Source organism: Nerophis lumbriciformis, linkage group LG17 (assembly GCF_033978685.3).
Source record: "Nerophis lumbriciformis linkage group LG17, RoL_Nlum_v2.1, whole genome shotgun sequence".
In the NCBI taxonomy this organism is placed as follows: Eukaryota; Metazoa; Chordata; class Actinopteri; order Syngnathiformes; family Syngnathidae; genus Nerophis; species Nerophis lumbriciformis.
The window spans coordinates 34,357,422-34,382,056 of record NC_084564.2 but is presented as its reverse complement, the minus strand read 5'-3'; the positions used below and the strand labels follow the sequence as shown (position 1 = coordinate 34,382,056).

At 39.6% G+C, this 24,635-nt stretch overlaps 1 protein-coding gene across 3 annotated transcripts in view; it reads right to left on the bottom strand.

Moving 5' to 3' along the window:
• The window catches only part of LOC133614276 (neprilysin-like), a 160,844-nt gene extending 136,639 nt beyond the window's left edge, over positions 1-24,205 (bottom strand). For all 3 annotated transcript variants that reach the window (XM_061972119.1, XM_061972121.1, XM_061972120.1), the window contains exon 1: positions 24,038-24,205. In XM_061972119.1, the coding sequence (XP_061828103.1) occupies positions 24,038-24,080 (43 nt within the window). In that variant the 5' untranslated portion in view covers positions 24,081-24,205. The remainder of the gene's footprint in view (positions 1-24,037) is intronic.
• Positions 24,206-24,635: the final 430 nt, after the last annotated feature.

Here is a 24,635-nt window from a genome sequence, read left to right as displayed (position 1 = left end):
TCTTATGGGACATTTAGAGCATGTCCGCCCATACTCATTACAAATATGTTTCTACACACGTTGGCATAAGAATTGTACAAAACCCTAAACCAGTGAAGTTGTCACGTTGTGTAATTCGTAAATAAAAACAGAAAACAATGATTTGCAAATCCTTTTCAACCTATATTCAATTGAATAGACGGCAAAGACAAGATATTTAATGTTCGAACTAAGAAACGTAATTTTTTTTTGCAAATAATCATTAACTTACAATTTAATGGCAGCAACACATTGCAAAAAAGTTGGCACAGGGGCAATTTTACCACTGTGTTACATGGCCTTTCCTTTTAACAACACTCAGTAAACATTTGGGAACTGAGGAGACCAATCTTTGAAGCTTTTCAGGTGGAATTATTTCCCATTCTTGCTTGATGTACAGCTTAAGTTGTTCAACAGTCCGGGGTCTCAGTTGTGGAATTTTAGTCTTCATAATGCGCACCACATTTTCAATGGGAGACAGGTCTGGACTACGGGCAGGCCAGTCTAGTATCCGCACTCTTTTACTACGAAGCCATGCTGTTGTAACAAGTGACTTGGCATTGTCTTGCTGAAATAAGCAGGGGCGTGAAAAAGACGTTGCTTGGATGGCAACAAATGTTGCTCCAAAACCTGTATGTACCTTTCAGCATTAATGATGCCTTCACAGATATGTAAGTTACCCATGCCCTGGGCACTAATACACCCCATACCATCACAGGTGCTGGCTTTTGAACTTTGCACTATAACTGTCCAGATGGTTCTTTGGTCCAGAAGACACGACGTCCACAGTTTCCAAAAACAATTTGAAATGTGGATCGTCAGACCACAGAACACTTTTCCACTTTGCATCAGTCCATCTTAGATGAGCTCGGGCCCAGTGAAACCGGCTGCGTTTCTGGGTGTTGTTGATAAATGGCTTTGGCCTTTGCATAGTAGAGTTTTACCTTGCACTTACAGATGTAGCGACAAACTGTAGTTACTGACAGTGGTTTTCTGAAGTGTTCCTGAGTCCATGTGGTGATGTCGGTTTTTGATGCAGTACCGCCTGAGGGATCGAAGGTCACGGGCATTGCCAATTACGTGCAGTGATTTATCCAGATTCTCTGAACCTTTTGTTGATATTACGGACCTTAGACCTTTCTATTTGAAATCCCTGTTGAGAAATGTTGATCTTAAACTGTTTGACAATTTGCTCACGCATTTGTTCACAAAGTGGTGACCATCGCCCCATCCTTGTTTGTGAATGACTGAGAATTTCATGGAAGCTACTTTTATACCCAATCATGGCACCCACATGTTCCCAATTAACCTGTTCACCTGCAGGATGTTCCAAATAAGTTTTTGATGAGCATTCCTCAACTTTCTCAGTCTTTTTTGCCACTCTTGCCAGCTTTTTTGAAACATGTTGAAGGCATCAAATTCCAAATGAGCAAATATTTTCAAAAAAATAACAACTTTACCATTTTAAAGGTTAAGTATCTTGTTTTTGTAGTGTATTCAATTCAATATAAGTTGAAAAGGATTTGCAAATCATTGTATTCTGTTTTTGTTTACGATTACACAACGTGCCAACTTCACTGGTTTCGGGTTTTGTAGTTTTTGCTAACCAAACAAATACAATTAGAAGTGGACTCCCAAAGAATGTTACTGATGTTTTGAAATAAATACTGTACCATCTAATCGGTAAAGTTTGTACAAGCACTGCAGACAACTCTGATACATGCACTTGCTTCTGAAATAGAATATATTCCACATTTGTAGTCATTAGAAAGTTATTAGTTATACTGCAATATCACTGCTGTCGCAACTGCTCAACTGCTTCCAAAGCGACAGCAGAAGTCTAAAGTATCACATCAAACTTTATTACACAGATGGCCTGGAATGATACTGGTCCTAATTGGCCTACTTTCCGTCAAAACATTTGTATTGTTTTTTGACAAAATAAACTGTTACTTTGTTTATAGCTTAATAAATTCAACTCTTAAGAGATGCTGGGGAAAAGTTGTGACATTCAGTTTTTTTTTTCATTTTCAACCTGTTTGGGCTGTTCTTATATCTTAACATAAACTAATGCAATTCATTATTTTAAACATTAAATGTACATTACAGGCTTTCCATTCATTTGTTATTTGTTTAATATTTGTCGCAATTTCACACTTTTTATTGTTTTCTGCAAGGGTTGGATACGGATGGTAAATGATAAATGGGTTATACTTGTTTAGCGCTTTTCTACCTTCAAGGTACTCAAAGCGCTTTGACACTATTTCCACATTCACCCATTCACACACTGATGGCGGGAGCTGCCATGCAAGGCCCAAACCACGACCGGGGATCAAACCAGGAACCCTCAGGTTGCTGGCACGGCCGCTCTATCAATCAATCAATCAAACTTTATTTATAAAGCGCTTTTCATACAAAAAAGAAATGCAACGCAAAGGGCTTTACAAAGTTAAAAACCGAACACACACACACAACATTCACACACTTGCAACTATATGGACCAATGATTGCATGGCTGAGTACAGAGGTGACGTGTGAGTAAACACTATCACAGGAGCCATCTGCACCAGGAGGTCATCAGACCATGGCCACCAAGACGCTGATACAAAAGTGCCCCCACAAGCACGGCCGATAACCCCTGAGGAACGTTGGAAAATAACAATAACAAAACTTGTAAAATAGTAAGAACCACGAGTAGAGATAAAAAATAAAATACAAGTTAAAATAATTAATATCAGGTAAAAGCCAAGATGAGTGCCGGAGGATCTCAGGGCACGGGAAGGTTCATTGGGTAAAAGCAAATCTGAAAGATAAGAAGGCCCAATACCATAAAAACATTCATAAACCATAAGAATAACCTTAAAATGTATCCTGAAACACACAAGGAGCCAATGCAGAGATTTTAAAACTGGTGTAATGTGAGCCCTGAGGCAGATGGCTCATCTGAGGAACGTCATGCTAATCCGTAGCATGCATGTGGCATATCCAATTAGTATCAAGCTAGCGCATTTTGAAAAGTGGAGCCTTAATTTGAAGCATGTTCAAATTCCCATGCCAACTTGCTTTGTTGGCATGGAAAATTGCAACATTACGTAGAAACCAAAAAATACGCCTGTTTGCCTGCCAAGTGCTTGAGGTATAACAAAGGTATAGAGAGATGGTACCGTTTGATTTTATGTGAATCATTACCCGATAGTGCCGAAATAATTTGTCGTATAAAAGTACTGAATGTGTTACCCGTCCCTAACAATTGAGTCAGCCCAATGTTGCATTGACAGTCAACGAAAAGCTGGCGTGACTTAAAGTTGACTATACGTTAGTAGAATGGCGTGAAAAGGAAATTTCAGATATGTACTTCATTTTCCGGACCATAGGGCGCACCGGATTATAAGGATTATAAGATTATACATTTTCAGGATTTATGCAGATCCCAAATACAGATCAGCAGGTACCAGAAGGTAAGAAAAGTTGCTTTTGCATAATATTGCGAAACAAAACGCCAGGTAATATGTCTTACCTTATACACACGCCATAATAATACTCGTATGTGGAAGCACAGTACAATCCATCAAGCGGTGCGGCTTCATGGTAAATGGTAAATGGGGTTATACTTGTATAGCGCTTTTCTACCTTCAAGGTACTCAAAGCGCTTTGACACTATTTCCACATTCACCCTTTCACACACTCATTCACACAATGATGGTGGGAGCTGCCATGAAAGGCAGCTAACCACGACCCATCAGGAGCAAGGGTGAAAGTGTCTTGCTCAAGGACACAACAGACGTGACGAGGTTGGGAGAAGCTGGGGATCGAACCAGGAATCCTCAGGTTGCTGGCACGGCCACTCTCCCAACTGCGCCACGCCGTTCATAGCTTACCAAATAGTAACTGAAACATTTTGATGGATTTTTGAGCACCGTGTGTAATGTTCTATATTTTCAATGGAACATATAACATTTTGGTGTTGTTTACTTGAGTCATATTGCAGTCTACTCGTATCTCTTATGTGTGACTGCCATCTGCTGGTCACACTTATCATTTCACCATGTACCAAATAAAATAGCTTTGAGGTCGGTAATCACAACCAAAATGATTCCGTACATAAGGTGGGTGCACTGTCGAGTTTTGAGAAAATGAAAGGATTTTAAGTGTGCCTTAACATACTTGCAAACCTTGAGACCTCCGATTTCGGGAGGTGGGGGGGGGAGTATATTTACAGCTAGAATTCACCAAGTCAAGTATTTCAAATATATATATATATATATATATATATATATATATATATATATATATATATATATATATATATATATATATATATATATATATATATATACATATATATATATATATATATACATATATATATATATATATATATATATATATATATATATATATATATATATATATATATATATATATATATATATATATAAGAAATACTTGACTTTCAGTGAATTCTAGCTATATATATATATATATTTATTTTATTATATATATATATATATATATAAGAGAAATACTTGAATTTCAGTGTTCTTTTATTTACACATATACACACACATAACACTCATCTACTCATTGTTGAGTTAAGGGTTGAATTGTCCATCCTTGTTCTATTGTCTGTCACTAATGTTCTAACCATGCTGAACACCCTCTCTGATGATGCATTCTGCTTTGTCTCCTTGTTGTGTGCGCAGTTGTGCACTGCACTCTTTAAAAGCCGTAGATGTTATTGTCACATATGCATGTACAGTAGATGGTAGTATTGTGCTGTTTAAGAGTATCACAACATTGCTGTTTACGGCAGACAAACTGCTTTACGGTAGACGAAAACGTGACTGCTGTTGTTGTGTGTTGTTGCCGCGCTGGGAGGACGTTAATGAAACTGCCTAACAACAAACCCACATAAGAAACCAAAAACTCGCCCTCGATCATTCTACAGTTATAACGTGATTGGGCAGGCACGCTATTTATATTGTGGGAAAGCGGACGTGAAAACAGGCTGTCGACACGTCACTCAGGTCCGCCTGAATTTCGGGAGATTTTCGGGAGAAAATTTGTCCCGGGAGGTTATCGGGAGAGGCGCTGAATTTCGGGAGTCTCCCGGAAAATCCGGAAGGGTTGGCAAGTATGCTTATAGTCCGAAAAATAAGGTATTTATCCCTAGAGTTGCCTCTTGCGAGCTTTTTGCACTTTTCGGACCAGCGGCGGTGGGAAAGGCCAATGACTTTTCTTTGCGGGCGTCTTTGGGTATCTTCTTTTCCAGTGCAGGCGTCCCCATGGGCTTTCGAGGCATGGATGCTGGCAGTGTTTCAGGGTTGCTAGAGACGTTTGATGTTTTGAAGCCGGTGTTTTTTTTTTCCCCCTCCTTGCGAGTGTTTGCAGGGCATTTGGTGTTTGGGATGTGTTTCTCTGAAGGAGTAAAGGAGTCGTACTCCACTGACGCCGTGTTTGTTTACACTGTGAGCTTGTGTACGCCCAGGAGAAGTTTAGGACCTCCTGCAAGATAGGAGCGCTTGATTTGTTCACCCCAAACCACCTACAGCACAATATGGGTAATCTTGTCTCATTGAAGCGTTCCCTTTTTTTGTATAGGTTATCGGAGCTATTTGTTAATGTTATCTGATTTATCGGTGTGGCATTATAATTCCTGATCTAGGCCCCTCTAATGTTATTACCAGCATTTTATTAACCTTAGGCTGCATCTGTGTCTTACAGCTTAATATAATGCATTTGCATATCTTTTGAAATATTTCACTCGCAACGTTGGATCATAGCTGACGTGACAAGAATAAACAAACGTGTTTGTAAAGTGATGATATGATGTGACGTAGTAATAAGTGTTTTTGGTAGTTTAGCTTTGTTTGTGGATTTATAATTGTTTGTTTGTATAACATTGATAGCTTGGCATTTGCAAATTTAGTAAAAAGTAAAAAGTTGTCCAATTTAAGCCATTACATAGACACGGGGTAGGAACTACACAACACAAAAAACAAAACAAAAAAAAACAGTGCAATTAAAAGTGCAATAAAAGTGCAATACATTTTCATAACATGGTCACTACTGCCTAGTGACCATGTTGTTATATTCTTATTTTTACTGTTATATTTGTATTCTTTTTGTTGCTTTTTATTTTTATTCTTAATGTTATATGTTCTATTTTATTTCCATTTATACCCCCATTATTTACGTTTTACTTTTTAAATTCGATCTCAATTCTGTACACTGCTGCTGGAATTTTTATTTTCCTGAGGGAACTCTCCTGAAAGAATCAATAAAGTACTATCTCTCTATCTATTTATCTAACACACATGTTGTTACCAGAACTCTCTCCCCATACACATGGAATTAGGAATACTGTGATCAAGTGAAGTTATTCATATTAACGAGGCATTGAGAGTGGAAACAATCATCGATGAGGAAAGCCAAGCATAAAAAGTGACTCCAAAGAAGAAAAAAAAACACAGTACACTGACAAAGCTTAACTTATTTTTACAATAACAATCTACAAGGATAATACTGTTCGCTTCTCTTTCTTCCCCTCCATGTATCTGCTTTCTTTTGTAATTCAAGTTATCATTACATGTATTGTATTGTTGCATTTGAAACAATTGTATTGTTAATTATAGACGTAGTTATTGTTATTATTCATTATCAATAGTGCTATTTCTATTGGTATTTGTATTGCTCCATTTGTAGTGTAACAATGTTCATTGTCATTTCTGTGTTATTAATATTTACTTCACTAACTGCTTCTTTCCTGTCACTTTTCATATCAAATGTGTACTTATTGATGCTGTTCTGTTGTGTGTGTTGTTGTTGTCTCTCTGTCTTATCCCCTTCTTGTCCCTGCAATTTCCCCCTCTGTCTTCCTTTTTCTTCTTCTTTCTATCCTCTCCTGCTCTGGTCCGGCTGCGTCAAACATGGATATAAATCAGTTGAATAAAGTCAAATACAAATACGGCAACAAGAGAAGTATCCCACACTTCTCTTTTGTAAAGTAAATCTGTACAGCAGATATGGGCATCTACATCAACAATATGATTGTAGTAACTGGACAAGACATAAAAAAATGTTTTTAAAAAAGTTACTCCATAGTGGAAACGATACCAATAATCACAACATTGTATTAGGTGATGTTTTGATTTTATTTTCACACGTCCGATGTGTTATTTCAGTTTATTTAAGGAGAATACCAAGGTCCTGACATACTAATTTCCAAATACAAAACAGCGTGTATTCGTGGGCGTGCTGCATGTGATCTACTAAGACTACAAATGAAAACCGGTGCGGACCGCCCTATTTAAATCAGGGTTTTGAGTGTGCCTATGCCCATGGAAACCCACATTTCCCTCCACTTTCATGTCATCATGCTCCTTCCTACCTGTTCTGTTTTGCATTGTTAAACGGCCTTTTTTTTAAATATTAAATCACAATCTAAAAAACAGAAGCTATTTTTGGACCGCTGACTGTGCGGTGGACCATCACAACATTCATGATCCAAACCCAGGAAAATGCATATTGCACAAAGTTTATTTTTAATACTTTTCCATATAAATGAAAAAACAAATACCATTAAAGAAAAAACGCCAGCTTACACCGAAACGCATCAATTGAATTTGTTTTAAACAACCCCTTAAGTCATTCAGCAGCTATAAAATTATAAAATTGTATTGCTGAGTAGACGATATGTTTATTATTTTTAACATTTCTGACATATTTCCAGATATATTGCCAAACACGGCTGAATGATTCTCTGTCCAGCTGTTTTTGCTGCTCGATCCCCTTCTTTCTCACTGTGTCAGTCTGCACATACTTTTCAAACGCGCTAAATAAAGACGCAAAATAGCATCCGCAGAACAGTTTCAGCATTAATAAATCCAATTGCCTGTGCTAAATGATTATATTTGCATTTTCTCCTCCCATTATTGTGGGCGTTCTGATGATCAGACAGACAGACTCTTTATTTTGCTAACTTAAGAGACTCAATCCTGTGCTCATGACCTTAGTACAAATCTGGGCAAATTAAGGCCTGGGGGCCACATGCGGCCCGTTAAGCTTTTCAATCCGGCCCACCGGACGTTCTACATAATTTTTTTAGGCCTTTAACATCAAAACTGTCGCCGCCATTATGATGTGCAGTGCTGTTTTTAAGTTAACGTAAATCTTGAACTATAGAAAGTATTTCAATGGTGAAATCTGTGCTTTTGGGTGTTATAGGAGTTATTACGGTAATCTGCGTCACAGCAGCTCAAATGAGGAACAAAGCAGAGTGGGCGGGGTTTGTTTTCAGAGCAGCCAGTTCGAAACGCATGTATCAGAATCAGATGCGGAAGCAGATTTTTACGTGATAATATATCATATTGTAGGGATTTATTACACTTTGCCTTCATATTTTGGTGTTTGTAACATTTTTGTTGTGTTTTGCTTGATTGTAAACGATACACAACTATCGAGGAGCTGGTCTGGGAAGTAAAAGAGGAGTGATGTGCATATGTTGTTAATATTCAGTGTTTTATTGTTCATAGTTAATATTGTAAATCCCACTTTCTTTATTTTAATGTACATTTTAGGTGTCCCAATCAGTAAAAAACTGTAAAATTCCATTCCGTTTTTATGAGCTGGTCTGTCATATCGGACATTGTGACTTTTGGTATTAGTGTTCCTGAAAAAAAAAGGACCCAAACACACATACTGTACAGCAGATTTTTACAGCTAAATGTGTGTATATAATTTATACACACATACACCTTCGCCCCCCCAGACACATTTTTTCTCTCAATGTGGCCCCGGGTCAAAATATTAGCCCAGCTCTGGCTTAGTACATCAGTTTTGCGTGAGCTATCAAGTTTGCATGTGTTTTAGTACACTCAAACCTTTAGTAGATCAGCCTCAAAGTGTCCACTCTCTGTCTGTCCCAAGAATATCTAAAACAAAATCACACCCCGTGTCTCTTGGGATTTGAGCAACCCTTTGAAAATTAAACCCATCATTCACCACGACACCTGAAAAACACCCTTATATTGCCCCACCAACACACACACACACACACACACACACACACACACACACACAGTGTTTTACAACTCACATCCATGTGAGCCATGAACATGTCATGTACTTAATTGAAGTGTTATAATAGGCACAGGAATGTGGCCTAGTTTAACTTGAAATAACACCTTCTGTGGAACATGTGGCTTGTTAGCTACTCACTAATGGGAAGACCTCCTTCGCCAATCTGCATACATTGTCACATCCAAATGACGACTACTTACTGCAGAGATGACAGAATGTGAAGTAAAATGTTTTTTTTACTTTGTGGAACATCCATCCATCCATCCATTTTCTACCGCTTGTCCCTTTCAGCTGATGCTTAACTTGAAAGTTGCTCCAGTTTGTCACTATGTCACTTATAGTGTGTGTGTTGTGTAATGTGGAGATTGAAGTTCCCGTATGCACAATAGTGACTCCACCACTCATATCTTAGCAACAATTTTGATCTTTTTCTCAAGGGTTAATACCATTGAAACAAATATGGGATATAACTTAGAGCAGTCAGTGTAGAGCTTCTACAAATCGTAAATAAAAACAGAATACAAAGATTTGCAAATCCTTTTCAACCTATTTTCAATTAAATAGACTGCAAAGACAAGTTACTTAATGTTCAAACTGAGAAACTTTTTTTTGCAACTAATCATTTACTTAGAATTTAATGGCAGCAACACATTGCAAAAAAGTTGGCACAGGGGCATTTTTTGTGTTACATGGCCTTTCCTTTTAACAACACTCAGTAAACGTTTGGGAACTGAGGAGAACAATTTTTTAAGCTTTTCAGGTGGAATTCTTTCCCATTGTTGCTTGATATACAGCTTAAGTTGTTCAACAGTGTGGGGTCTCTGTTGTGGTATTGTACGCTTCATCTAGGATGTGTCTTTGGAATTCTTAAGTTGAAAAACTGCCTAGTTACCCACTTGTCCATCCATCCATCCATTTTCTACCGCTTGTCCCTCTCGGGGTCGTGGGGGGTGCTGGAGCCTATCACAGCTGCATTCCGACGGAAGGCGGGGTACACCCTGGACAAGTCGCCACCTCATCACAGGGCCAACGCAGATAGACAGACAACATTCGGGCTGTGTGTATATATATATATATATATATATATATATATATATATATATTAGGGCTGTGAATCTAGAGGTCGGGTGCGATGTGAGCTGGGCGGAAGCCGAAGGCAGGGCACTTGGCGGTCCGATCCTCGGCTACAGAAGCTAGCTCTTGGGACGTGGAACGTCACCTCGCTGGGGGGGAAGGAGCCTGAGCTAGTGCGTGAGGTGGAGAAGTTCCGGCTAGATATAGTCGGACTCACTTCGACGCACAGCAAGGGCTCTGGAACCAGTTCTCTTGACAGGGGCTGGACTCTCTTCCACTCTGGCGTTGCCAGCAATGAGAGGCGACGGGCTGGGGTGGCAATTCTTGTTTCCCCTCGGCTCAAAGCCTGCACGTTGGAGTTCAACCCGGTGGACGAGAGGGTAGCCTCCCTCCGCCTTCGGGTGGGGGGACGGGTCCTGACTGTTGTTTGCGCTTACGCGCCCAACGGCAGTTCAGATTACCCACCCTTTTTGGATTCACTCGAGGGAGTACTGGAGAGTGCTCCCCCGGGTGATTCCCTCGTTCTACTGGGGGACTTCAACGCTCATGTTGGCAACGACAGTGAAACCTGGAGAGGCGTGATTGGGAAGAATGGCCGCCCGGATCTGAACCCGAGTGGTGTTTTGTTATTGGACTTTTGTGCTCGTCACGGATTGTCAATAACAAACACCATGTTCAAACATAAGGGTGTCCATATGTGCACTTGGCACCAGGACACCCTAGGCCGCAGTTCCATGATCGACTTTGTAGTTGTGTCATCGGATTTGCGGCCTCATGTTTTGGACACTCGGGTGAAGAGAGGGGCGGAGCTTTCTACCGATCACCACCTGGTGGTGAGTTGGCTGCGATGGTGGGGGAGGATGCCGGACAGACCTGGCAGGCCCAAACGCATTGTGAGGGTTTGCTGGGAACGTCTAGCAGAGTCTCCTGTCAGAGAGAGTTTCAATTCCCACCTCCGGAAGAACTTTGAACATGTCACGAGGGAGGCGCTGGACATTGAGTCCGAGTGGACGATGTTCCGTACCTCTGTTGTCGGGGCGGCCGATTGGAGCTGTGGCCGCAGGGTAGTTGGTGCCTGTCGTGGCGGTAATCCTAGAACCCGTTGGTGGACACCGGCGGTGAGGGATGCCGTCAAGCTGAAGAAGGAGTCCTATCGGGTTCTTTTGGCTCATGGGACTCCTGACGCAGCAGACAGGTACCGACAGGCCAAGCGGTGTGCGGCTTCAGCGGTCGCGGAGGCAAAAACTCGGACATGGGAGGAGTTCGGTGAGGCCATGGAAAAAGACTTCCGGACGGCTTCGAAGCAATTCTGGACCACCATCCGCCGCCTCAGGAAGGGGAAGCAGTGCAGTGTCAACACCGTGTATGGTGGGGATGGTGCTCTGTTGACCTCGACTGCGGATGTTGTGGATCGGTGGAGAGAATACTTCGAAGACCTCCTCAATCCTACCAGCACGTCTTCCTATGAGGAAGCAGGGCCTGGGGAATCTGTGGTGGGCTCTCCTATTTCTGGGGCTGAGGTTGCCGAGGTAGTTAAAAAGCTCCTCGGTGGCAAGGCCCCGGGGGTGGATGAGATCCGCCCGGAGTTCCTTAAAGCTCTGGATGTTGTGGGGCTGTCTTGGTTGACAAGACTCTGCAACATCGCGTGGACATCGGGGGCGGTACCTCTGGATTGGCAGACCGGGGTGGTGGTTCCTCTCTTTAAGAAGGGGAACCGGAGGGTGTGTTCCAACTATCGTGGGATCACACTCCTCAGCCTTCCCGGTAAGGTCTATTCAGGTGTACTGGAGAGGAGGCTACGCCGGATAGTCGAACCTCGGATTCAGGAGGAACAGTGTGGTTTTCGTCCTGGTCGTGGAACTGTGGACCAGCTCTATACTCTCGGCAGGGTCCTTGAGGGTGCATGGGAGTTTGCCCAACCAGTCTACATGTGCTTTGTGGACTTGGAGAAGGCATTCGACCGTGTACCCCGGGAAGTCCTGTGGGGAGTGCTCAGAGAGTATGGGGTAACGGACTGTCTTATTGTGGCGGTTCGCTCCCTGTATAATCGGTGTCAGAGCTTGGTCCGCATTGCCGGCAGTAAGTCGGACACGTTTCCAGTGAGGGTTGGACTCCGCCAGGGCTGCCCTTTGTCACCGATTCTGTTCATAACCTTTATGGACAGAATTTCTAGGCGCAGTCAGGGCGTTGAGGGTATCTGGTTTGGTGGCTGCAGGATTAGGTCTCTGCTTTTTGCAGATGATGTGGTCCTGATGGCTTCATCTGGCCAAGATCTTCAGCTCTCACTGGATCGGTTCGCAGCCGAGTGTGAAGCGACTGGGATGAGAATCAGCACCTCCAAATCCGAGTCCATGGTTCTCGCCCGGAAAAGGGTGGAGTGCCATCTCCGGGTTGGGGAGGAGATCTTGCCCCAAGTGGAGGAGTTCAAGTACCTCGGAGTCTTGTTCACGAGTGAGGGAAGAGTGGATCGTGAGATCGACAGGCGGATCGGTGCGGCATCTTCAGTAATGCGGACGCTGTATCGATCCGTTGTGGTGAAGAAGGAGCTGAGCCAGAAGGCAAAGCTCTCGATTTACCGGTCGATCTACGTTCCCATCCTCACCTATGGTCATGAGCTTTGGGTCATGACCGAAAGGACAAGATCACGGGTACAAGCGGCCGAAATGAGTTTCCTCCGCCGGGTGGCGGGGCTCTCCCTTAGAGATAGGGTGAGAAGCTCTGCCATCCGGGGGGAGCTCAAAGTAAAGCCGCTGCTCCTCCATATCGAGAGGAGCCAGATGAGGTGGTTCGGGCATCTGGTCAGGATGCCACCCGAACGCCTCCCTCGGGAGGTGTTTCGGGCACGTCCGACCGGTAGGAGGCCACGGGGAAGACCCAGGACACGTTGGGAAGACTATGTCTCCCGGCTGGCCTGGGAACGCCTCGGGATCCACCGGGAGGAGCTGGACGAAGTGGCTGGGGAGAGGGAAGTCTGGGCTTCCCTGCTTAGGCTGCTGCCCCCGCGACCCGACCTCGGATAAGCGGAAGAAGATGGATGGATGGATGGATGGAGGGCTGTGAATCTTTGGGTGTCCCACGATTCAATTCAATATCGATTCTTGGGGTCACGATTCGATTCAAAATCGATTTTTTTTTTCAATTCAACACGATTCTCGATTCAAAAACGATTTTTTCCCGATTCAAAAGGATTCTATATTCATTCAATACATAGGATTTCAGCAGGATCTACCCCAGTCTGCTGACATGCAAGCAGAGTAGTAGATTTTTGTAAAAAGCTTTTATAATTGTAAAGGACAATGTTTTATCAACTGATTGCAAAAATTTAAATTTGTTTTAACTATTAAATGAACCAAAAATATGCCTTATTTTATCTTTGTGGAAAATATTGGACACAGTGTGTTGTCAAGCTTATGAGATGCGATGCAAGTGTATGCCACTGTGACACTATTCATTTATTTTTTTTTCATAAATGTCTAATGATAATGTCAATGAGGGATTTTTAATCACTGCTGTGTTGAAATTGTAACTAATATTGATACTGTTGTTGATAATATTCATTTTTGTTTCACTACTTTTGGTTTGTTCTGTGTCGTGTTTGTGTGTCCTCTCAATTGCTCTGTTTATTGCTGTTCTGAGTGTTGCTGGATCTGGTTTGGTTTTTATTTGGATTGCATTGTTATGGTATTGCTGTGTATTGTTTTGTTGGATTGATTAATTAAAAAAAATAAATAAATAAATAAAAAATTAAAATGAATCAAAATTTAAAAAAATCGATTTTTTAAAAATGAGAATCGATTTTGAATCGCACGTGAGAATCACGATTTGAATTCCAATCGATTTTTCCCCACACCCCTAATATATATATATATATATATATATATATATATATATATATATATATATATATATATATATATATTATATATATATATATATATATATATACACACACATATATATATATATATATATATATATATATATATATATATATATATGTATATATATATATATATATATATATATATATAGATACGCATACATACATATAGTGTATTTATGTATATATCGTACATACATACATACATACATACATATATATATGTATATATATATATATATATATATATATATATATATATATATATATATATCACATATGTAAACAATGGCATAACATACATATACACACAGGGTCCATTGCCAGGGTTAATGTGGTCAACATATATAAAATAAAAACTATATAAGATAAGGCTCAGAATGGTTTCTCAATAACACATTTCTACATATAAAGTGCTTTTTTGATCGATTGATTGATTGAGACTTTTATTAGTAGATTGCACAGTACAGTACATATTCTGTACAATTGACCACTAAATGGTAACACCCCAATAAGTTTTTCAACTTATTTAAGTCGGGGCCCACGTTAATCAACATTAAACTGCCTCAAGTTGTTGCTCAGATTAAATAAAATGACAAAACTTTTCTTCTACATACAAAAAGTGCAACATTAAACAGTTTCAAGTCAACTCAGCCTCAGATTAACTTTTCTTTTCCCCCCCAGCCTGGATAACTTGGCAGTAAGAGGATATATGGGCTCATTGTTCTTCCACAATAGAAGTGGGTCAAAATCTAGTTTTTAATGCAATATGGACTTATATCTGCTGCTATAAAAACATTTGTTATTGCTTTAGCCCTGCCTGACTCGCCAAGGAGAGGCTGCTTGAATGCGGTGGTGACGCTTCAAATGGGTTAGCATGTGTTATGAGAGTAGCGTATGTGTGTGTGGCCCTTTAATATGTGACAGCATGTGAGGTGAGTGTGTGGGCGAGCGAGGTGAGGGAACGGTAGAGTGCGGGGAGTGGCTAGTGTTTTGTTGGATTGGCTGTGTGCAAGACCTCAATAAAGCCACAATTTGCAACTAATCGCCGGACTCGTCATTTACCCTGGAGTCCGGAGCTGTGGAGACCCACTGCCGGGTAGAGTGAAGGGTGTTGCCCCCGAGAATACATCGGCCCTGGAGGAGTGTCTCCCCTGTGCTCCTCGGCTATGGTCTGGGAGCCGGAAGCAGGAAAGGTACAACACATGTTTGACGTGTTGTCGGAGGCAGCTGCTGAACAATGTCGGCAAACCTCCGTCCTCCATTGTTGTATTGCGCAGCCAAAGTGTTCCCAAACGGGAGATCTTAACGAGGAAGGAGGGTCTTCCAGCTCTGACTTTTACATGTTGTCCTAGCCCGGTCGCTGCTTGCATGTATACTCGTTCGGTACACCTCCGAACGAATATATATATATATATATATATATATATATATGTGTATGTATATATATGTGTATATATGTATATATATATATATATATATATATATATATATATATATATATATATATATATATATATATATATATATATATATATGTGTATGTATATATATGTGTATGTATATATATGTATATATATGTGTATGTATATATATGTGTATGTATATATATGTGTATATATGTATATATGTGTATATATATATATATATATATATATATATGTATATATATATATATATATATATATATATATATATATATATATATATATGTCGGTGTCTCCTAGCCTGAGCGGCTAGGAGACACCGAGAGTAACAAGCAGTAGAAAATGGATTAGAAAGGACAGATTTAAAAATTAAATATATATGTATATTTTTTTAATCTTGGGATTTCCCGCGGGCCGGATTTTGTACATTGGCAGGCCGGATTCGGTTAGCGGGCCGTAGTTTGAGGACAACTGGTCTATAGTATTGTCTCCTGAGTAGATATACAATATTACAAATGGTTGCTGAAATGTTACAGGTGCACTCATTGTTGTCACTGTAGTATACAGTCCATAGCATGACAATAAAAGAAGTAGTATGGTATGTTTACACAACAGCGACATTGAGTATTTTTTAAATATGTCACATACAGAATTACAGACATTTTTAAAACATAATACATAGTAATGTCGGTTTGACAGTGATGTACCACCAGGCTGAACACTCAATATGCAAGTTTCCATTTTAACAGACGACTGCTGACAACATTTCGACAAAAATGGGAAAAAAAATATTTCCTATTTTCAATTGTTCACTTTTTTAGGCCATCAGGGCCGACCCGCCCTAAATGCAGATCACGCAATGTGTATAAGGTCCCGTGAACCGTGTGGGCCCTGTTTTGCATATAAAAAAAAGCATTAAAAAAGTCAATACATGAACAGAGCGCTACATGTGAAATATTACCACAAACTTATTCCTTGCTGCTTCCTGCTCCGTCACTGATAAGAATATAATGACATAATTCCCCATCCTTACACATTGGTTTCCTTGGCACAGAAAGACTTGGTACTGGGATCAAATAAAGCCAAAGTAATTGAAGCTAATTTTATAAGCTTTTTTTTCGAGCTGCAGCTGTCGAATGTTTTAGTAATCGATTACTATATTAATATTAATCTATTGATTATCAAGTAATCGTATAAAACACACTTTATAGCCTCAATGTGTATTTTAGGGATAATAGTTGAAATAACTAACATTCTGCTTGCCGAAACTTCATTATTTTTTGTAATAAACGCACATCATCAACACTGATTAAAAATTGCACTTTTAACCTTTTTAATATCTGTCATCATGTGTGCTTTATTGCAAGGGCTATGCGGAAGTTATGTCGGTGTATTAAAATTTCCGGCCAATCAATGCGTTCACACTAGGGCTGGGCGATATATCGATATACTCGATATATCGCGGTTTTGTCTCTGTGCGATATAGAAAATGACTATATTGTGATATTCGAGTATACGTTCTCACGCAGTTGCTTTTAGCTGCAGGCATTACACACTAAGGCTGAAACGACGCGTCGACGTAGTCGACGTCATCGGTTACGTAAATACGTCGACGCGGTTTTTATGTTTCGACGCGTCGCATATTTACGTCACACTGCCGTCATGGCGGAGCGCAAAGCAGATGATGCGAGCGGTGCGAGCGAGGGGAAAAAAGCACGCCAAAAGTCGTCAAAAGTGTGGGAGTATTTCAATAAACTGCCTAATAATGTTGTAGCGGTGAACAGTTGTCTCGTCAGCTGACGCGCGAGCTCACACCGTGGCTGTTTAGCAACCAGCCAAACCCCAAAATTATATTTTATCTTAGAGCACATCCGCATCCCTATTCACCTAGGCAATCCCAGGAAATGTATATAATTCGGCATTATTTCGGCCAGTCGGCTTATATGATCAGAACCGATCAGTTTACGTTCACGCGCAGGTATAACGCGGCACGCTCCCGTCTCATCTGCTGGTGCGCGAGCCCAGTAATTAGACAGCTTTGTCAAATCAAGGAGTACAAAAGACGCCAGCGCAGAGTGGAAAAAGGTTTAGTTCATTACAGATAACCCAGAGTTGTGCCAAAAGTATGTAAGATTTAATATTTCTCTTCGTGGGTGTGGCGCACCTGTTGCGCTGGTGAGATTGCGGGGTGGGGGGGGGGGGGGGGGGGGTGCATGTAGCGTGCTTAGTCTGGAGGCTAAATACACACAGTGTGTTATGCAACTGTTGTTTAGTGTTGATATTCTTTGCTTAGTTTGATAAATGTTGGAGCAGTTTGCTTCATCAGGAGGGTGAAGTCGCTCAATTTAAAGTGTTGGATTTAACTGTGTTGGCTGCTGGTGAGGGCATAGAAAAAGGGGCATTTTTCTACCAGTAGACAGCGTTTAAGATTGAGTGTTTCACTGCTAAATTAATAATATATTTATATTGAATATGGATTTTAAATATGTATCTAAATAGGTGGTTAATTGGTTAGGTATTTATGTATTTGCATATTGGGTTTTCTGTTGCATTTATCTATTGTGTTTCTGGGTTTAAATGTATTTTATATGTATCTTGGTGCATTTATGTTGAGACAATTTATTTAAAATCTGTTTTAACTTAAAGGGAAAAGATGTGTCCATTTTCTTGCACTTGTTTAATGGTTAAGAGTTTGATAGCCTAATTAATAATTGTAAATTATGGGATTGATAATTGATTGATTTTTTTTACAGCATGTTAATCTTGTGGTGTTTTGTCCTTAAAGGTTTTTCACCTACTAAAGAAGCTAAAGGCTACTAAAGACAGCTAATGACAGCTAAAGAAACTAAAGTCTACTAACACTGCTAAAGACTGCTAAAAAGACTAAAGAAGAAAAAAGAAGCTGTTTCTTCGTTGGAAAAACTGTTGCAAACTAAAGGAAAATAAAAGGAAAAAGTAACTACTGTCTGGTCTTTTGAGTGAAATCCAGAAGCCACATTCAGCATTGGTACATCCCTTCAAGTGTGGGATAAGCACAGCGAAAAAAGCAAAACACTTGACAGTTGTTGTACTGTGTCGAGCGGAAATGGCCTATCATAGCAGCACAACGGCTATGAACGAACATTTGAAAAGAAAACACCCGACAGCGTTCTTGCCATCACCATCAACTAGTCAATCGTCCGCGTGAGTATACGTTGTCATCATTACACAAAATCATGAATGTGTCATTTGTATCTGCGTTGTAAATTCATAAACTAAAACACTGTTTCGCTCTGAGAGGCGCGTTTGGCATGCCTGTTCAGTGTTTACAAAGACGCACTCCTCTTTAACGCTAACGTTAATTAGTTGTGCAAATACCTTTTACAACATTAACAGTTACATATACTATGTACAAACGAACAATTAACTTTCACTTTAATCATGATATCATTGTTGTGTTATTAAGCAAAATAAGCAATACTTTTACTTTTGTTGAAATGTTTACACTGTTACAGAATATTTCGTTTTGCACTTTTTTGTATTGGATGTTTATCTTTATTTTTGCACATTTTAAAGCAAAATAAGCAATACTTTTACTTCAGAAATGCTTATACTATTGCAGAATATTAAGATTTGCACTGGATGTTTACTTTTATATTTGCACATTAAAAAGCAAATAAGCTACTTTTAATTTTGTTAAATGTTAAAAGTTTTAAATGTTTACATTGTTACAGAATATTTTGTCATGTTGTTGTCAATGTTGACTGAGTGGCCATACTTTTTTTTTTGTAAATAAAAGTCATTCCTTTTGAAAAAACTGGCCAACATTTATTTTTTCATCTTCATTTTAAATAAAAAAAAGAATCGGTAAAAGGAAAAATAATCTATAGATTAATCGAAAAAAATAATCTATAGATTAACCGATTAATCGAAAAAAATAATCTATAGATTAATCGATAGAAAAATAATCGTTAGCTGCAGCCTTATTACACACTTGCTCGTCTCTCCTTCTCACAGAGACATAAACAAGCGCACCTTCTTACATACGTCACATACTGTCACGTCATACGTCACATACATATACGCCCTCGCGCAGCAGAGAGGTAGCAGCATGGGTTACGTTAGCTGTGGTGCGAGTGGTAATACGAAAAAAAGAATGTGCGACTCTGGTAACAAATTAAGGAAGAATTAATTCCCAAGAAAAACAGTATGGGGTCCATCGTCTGGCGGTGGTTTGGCATCAAGTGGGAATATGTCAAACAGACAACCGTCATTTGTCAAGTGTGGAGCAAAAGCTTTGCTACAAAAAGTATCATTACTGCTAATTTGTAGCATCATTTGAAAAGTCACCTTCTAGAAAATGAAGAGTACTTACTCCGCATGTCAACATCTCCATTCGGTGCCACACCAACAAAATGTCGAGGCAACCATTTCCACATCAACACCGTATGAAGAAAAAAAACGACATAAGGAGATAACGTCCGCCGGAACCTACCACATAGCGAAGGACGTACACTATTTGATTCCCTATTATGCAGGTCATTTTTATTTGACAGTTATTGAAATATCTTGTGTGACATCATGCACAAAAGTGCACTTTATTTGTTTTAAACTATTGTAGTGGCGTTCTGTACAAAAAGTGCACTTTAATTTAGTGTTGTTTTGATTTGTCATCTTAGTGACATCATGCACAAAAGTGCACTAATAGCTTGTTTTAAAATGTCTCTGACAATCTTGCACTTTCGGTTTTGAAATAGGGATGTCCCGATCCAGGTTTTTGCACTTCCGATCCGATACCGATGTTGTAGCCTTGAATGAAGACTTGATGCATATAATCACAGCAGTATGATGATTCTATGTGTCTACATTAAAACATTCTTCTTCATACTGCATTAATATATGCTCCTTTTAAACTTTCATGCAGAGAAGGAAATCACAATTCAAAAAATAACTATTTTTTTCATACGGTGTTGATGTGGAAATGTTTGCCTCGGCATTTTGATGGTGTGGACGTGTGGCACCGAATGGAGATAAGCGTCTCGACAGACGTTACAATATTTGAACAATGATGACGAAAACTGTTTTCTCTGTCGTGTCCGTGTGTCGAAAATTGTTATGCACTTATTTTTTTATTTGATTTTGTGCGTGGCATAGATTTGCCGTGCGCAGAGGACGCTTGAGCAGTGCGCAATTGCACAGGCGCGCACCTTAGAGGGAACGTTGCTCGCACGGCTGTGCTAGCATCACAGCTAGCGTTAGCCATAACGCTAGCCATGCTGCTACCTCTCTGCTGGGAGAGGTAGCATACTGTGACGTATGACGTGACAGTATGTGACGTGTGTAAGAAGGTGCGCTTGCTGTCTGTGAGAGGGAGACACAGGAAAGAGTGAGAAGAGCCTGTCGTGTAATGCCAGCAGCTAAAAGCAACTGTGTGAGAATCCACAGACCTGTGGATGTGTTGAAGGTGTGCTGGAAAATGCGGAACGGAAATTAGGAAGCAGCAGAAAAGTGGAATGTATTATTTAAATCGGTGCGTTGAAAAACACGGACCGGAGTTTTTCTTTTAAACTGGATCTGGATCGGCATTTTCCCATGCCTTGCCGACACGCATTTTTTGGCAAATATTTGGATCGGATCGGGACATCCCTATTTTGAAATGACATGAATGTTTGTGCCAGTGCTTAATAACTGTTTAATTAATAAATACAGTTTTGGTCAATTGACTTAGTTGTGATTTCCCTCTCTGCATGAAAGTTTAAAATGAGCATATATTAATGCAGTATGAACAGGAATGTTTTAATGTAGACACATAGAGTCATCATACTGCTGTGATTATATGCATCAAGTGTTCATTCAAGACTAAGGCAAAATATCGAGATGTATATCGTGTATCGCAATATGGCCTAAAAATATTGAGATATTTAAAAAAGGCCATAGCGCCCAGCCCTAGTTCACACCATTTTTTTTTCCAACTTATCTTTTAATTGTTTTTGTTAGTTTTTTTGTTTTTTCACAAATGACTATACTGTTTTTGTTTTTTCATTTCAGGCTGACATTCTGTGGAAACGCTCCCCACCCACATTGCTTAGTGCGTCGTCTGAGCTGCTGTGACTTAGATTACCATAGTAACTAATTAGTTTACCGTGGTAACTAATTAAATGACCATAGTAACTAGCATATCATGCAAAAGCGCATATTGCAACCATTGAAATACTTTGTATAGTTCAAGACTTACGGTCATTTGAAAACATCACTGCACATCATAATGGCAGCTACAGTTTCCATCCTAAAAATCTAAAAAAAATATTTGGGATGGTCCGGCGGGCCAGATCGAAAAGCTTAACGGGCTGCATGCGACCCCCGGGCCTTAATTTGCCCAGGTCTGGCCTACTGCTACGAAAAACAAATTTGCTGGAGCCTAATTTGTTGTTTTTTTGTGTTTTCCACTCTCTAAAAATCACTTAATTTGCAATTTTAACATAACTACTTAGTTAGAGGGTATGTTGTTTTTTAAATGGGGAAAGACGTTAATGTCTTTTGTTTTCATGTTCGTATTTAAACCAGAGTGAGTCGATGAAAGTGCAGTTATCAATCTCAGTTTTTGGATAATTTTAATTTAAAACTGTACAACTAACCGTTGGGAGTTGGTTTAGAAACATATTGTTCTCAAGCTGCTGCGCCTCCACTGAAGTCTTAACTCGCGTTTGAAAACTGTTGCACTTGACTAAAACTTTTAATATGTTCTTGCATTCCTTACAGCTATAATCTCATCTGAAGATCAATGATGCATACTTATTTTTAAAGCACATCCAAGTTTTTGCAGCCTCTAAAATGTACACACTGCATTAGAAGATCATTTTGATCATAACAAATTAACATTTGTTAATTCAATACAATTAAGTAAACCAATGCAGGCAGTAGGGTTGTACGGTATACCGGTACTGGTGTGGAATTGCGGTACTAATTAATCAAAACGGTACTATACTCTGTTTGAAAAGTATAGTACAGTCATGACGGCGCATGACTGGTTTACGAGCAGGGGAGCATGTTCAGCAGCGCACAATCACAAAGTACTTACAAGCAGACACAGTCTGCAGACAGAAAAGGGAGAAAGAACGCATTTGGCTTAAAAAATAAAGAAAAAGGTGAAGTTATAACACTGAAACGCTCTCAGGAAGAGGTGCTTTAAGACAGGGCTAGCTAGCTAGCGGCGAACGTCCATCTGCAGTCGGCAGTGTTTTAGCTACTTCTAAATCACTTACCTGGCGACAAATAAAGTGCGTTTCTTACAAGTATCATCCCTGCAGGACGAGGAATAGCTAAACATGCTTGACTACACACCGTAGCTCACCTGGCATCACAATGTAAAGAAACGCTGTGGATAATTTTACACCTGACATCCACTGTAATGATACCAAGTACAATAGCGTATCTAGTCGATACTACTATGATTACATCGATATTTTTCATTGTCACAAAATCTTTTTTCCTTTTTAAAAAATGTATTTTATGTTTATAAACTCAGTAAATATGTCCCTGGACACATGAGGACTTTGAATATGACCAATGTATGATCCTGTAACGACTTGGTATCGGATTGATACCCAAATTTATGGTATCATCCAAAACTAATGCAAAGTATCCAAACAACAGAAGAATAAGTGATTATTACATTTTAACAGAAGTGTAGATAGAACATGTTAAAAGAGAAAGTAAGCAGATATTAACAGTAACTGAACAAGTAGATTAATAATTCATTTCCTAGCAAGCTAGCACCCTGAACAATTGCCATGGGTGGATTTTCACCTGACATCCACTGTAACGATACGAAGTACAATAGCGTATTTAGTCGATACTACTATGATTGCATCGATATTTTTTATCGTCACAAAATAATTTTACCTTTTTTTAAAATGCATATTACACTTATAATCTCTGGAAATATGTCCCTGGACACATGAGGACTTTGAATATGACCAATGTATGATTCTGTAACTACTTGGTATCGGGTCGATATCTAAATTTGTGGTATCATCCAAAACTAATGTAAAGTATCAACAGAAGAATAAGTGATTATTACATGTTAACAGAAGTGTAGATAGAACATGTTAAAAGAGAAAGTAAGCAGATATTAACAGTAAATGAACAAGTACAATAATAATATTTTTTTACAGCTGGTCTTTTATAATGTTGACAAAATAATAGAATGATAAATGACACAATATGTTACTGCATACCTCAGCAGACTAATTAGAAGCCTTTGTTTGTTTACTTACTACTAAAAGACAAGTTGTCTTGTATGTTCACTATTTTATTTAAGGACAAACTTGCAATAAGAAATTTAATGTACCCTAAGATTTTTTTGTTAAAATAAAGACAATAATGACTTTTTTTTGTGGTACAACTTATTTAGAAAAGTACCGAAAAGTATCGAAAGACATTTTTGTACCGGTACCGGTACTAAAACATCGGTACCGGGACAAGACTAGCAGGCAGGTATAAAAAGTACATGTTGCACATCAGTAACTGTTATGGCATCAACTAGTGTGTCGTGTACAGGACAAAACATCACACTTACCGGACGAGTCAGGGAATTTTCGGTCGATGCTATAAACTGGCATCCCATCCACTCGTCAGAAATCCATCCAATGCACTCGGAGGAGGCGCAAAGTGCAGAGCCGCTCACCTCAGTCTGAAAGCTCCGCGAGAAACACAACAATCCCGCCTCTCTGCTTCTCCTCTTTTGGCTTTGGCTCCCGCGCACACACGCCCATAACCTCCACTACCTGCTCCTTGGCTATCAAGCATGGGGGGAGAGAGGGAGAGAAAGGAAGAGAGAGGGAGACGGTGAGAGAGATCCATCACACCATTGCGCATGCGCCGCAAGTGGTCAGGTGTGAAGTGCCCATGGCGCCGTGCTCCATATTTAGCTCCCACTGATTATTTCGATACTTTTCGGTACTTTTGTAAATAAAGGGGACCACCAAAAATTGCATTATTGGCTTTATTTTAACAAAAAATCTTAGGGTACTTTAAACATATGTTTCCTATTGCAAGTTTGTCCTTAAATAAAATAGTGAACACACAAGACAACTTGTCTTTTAGTAGTAAGTAAACAAACAAAGGGTCCTTATTTAGTCTGCTGACGTATGCAGTAACATATTGTGTCATTTATC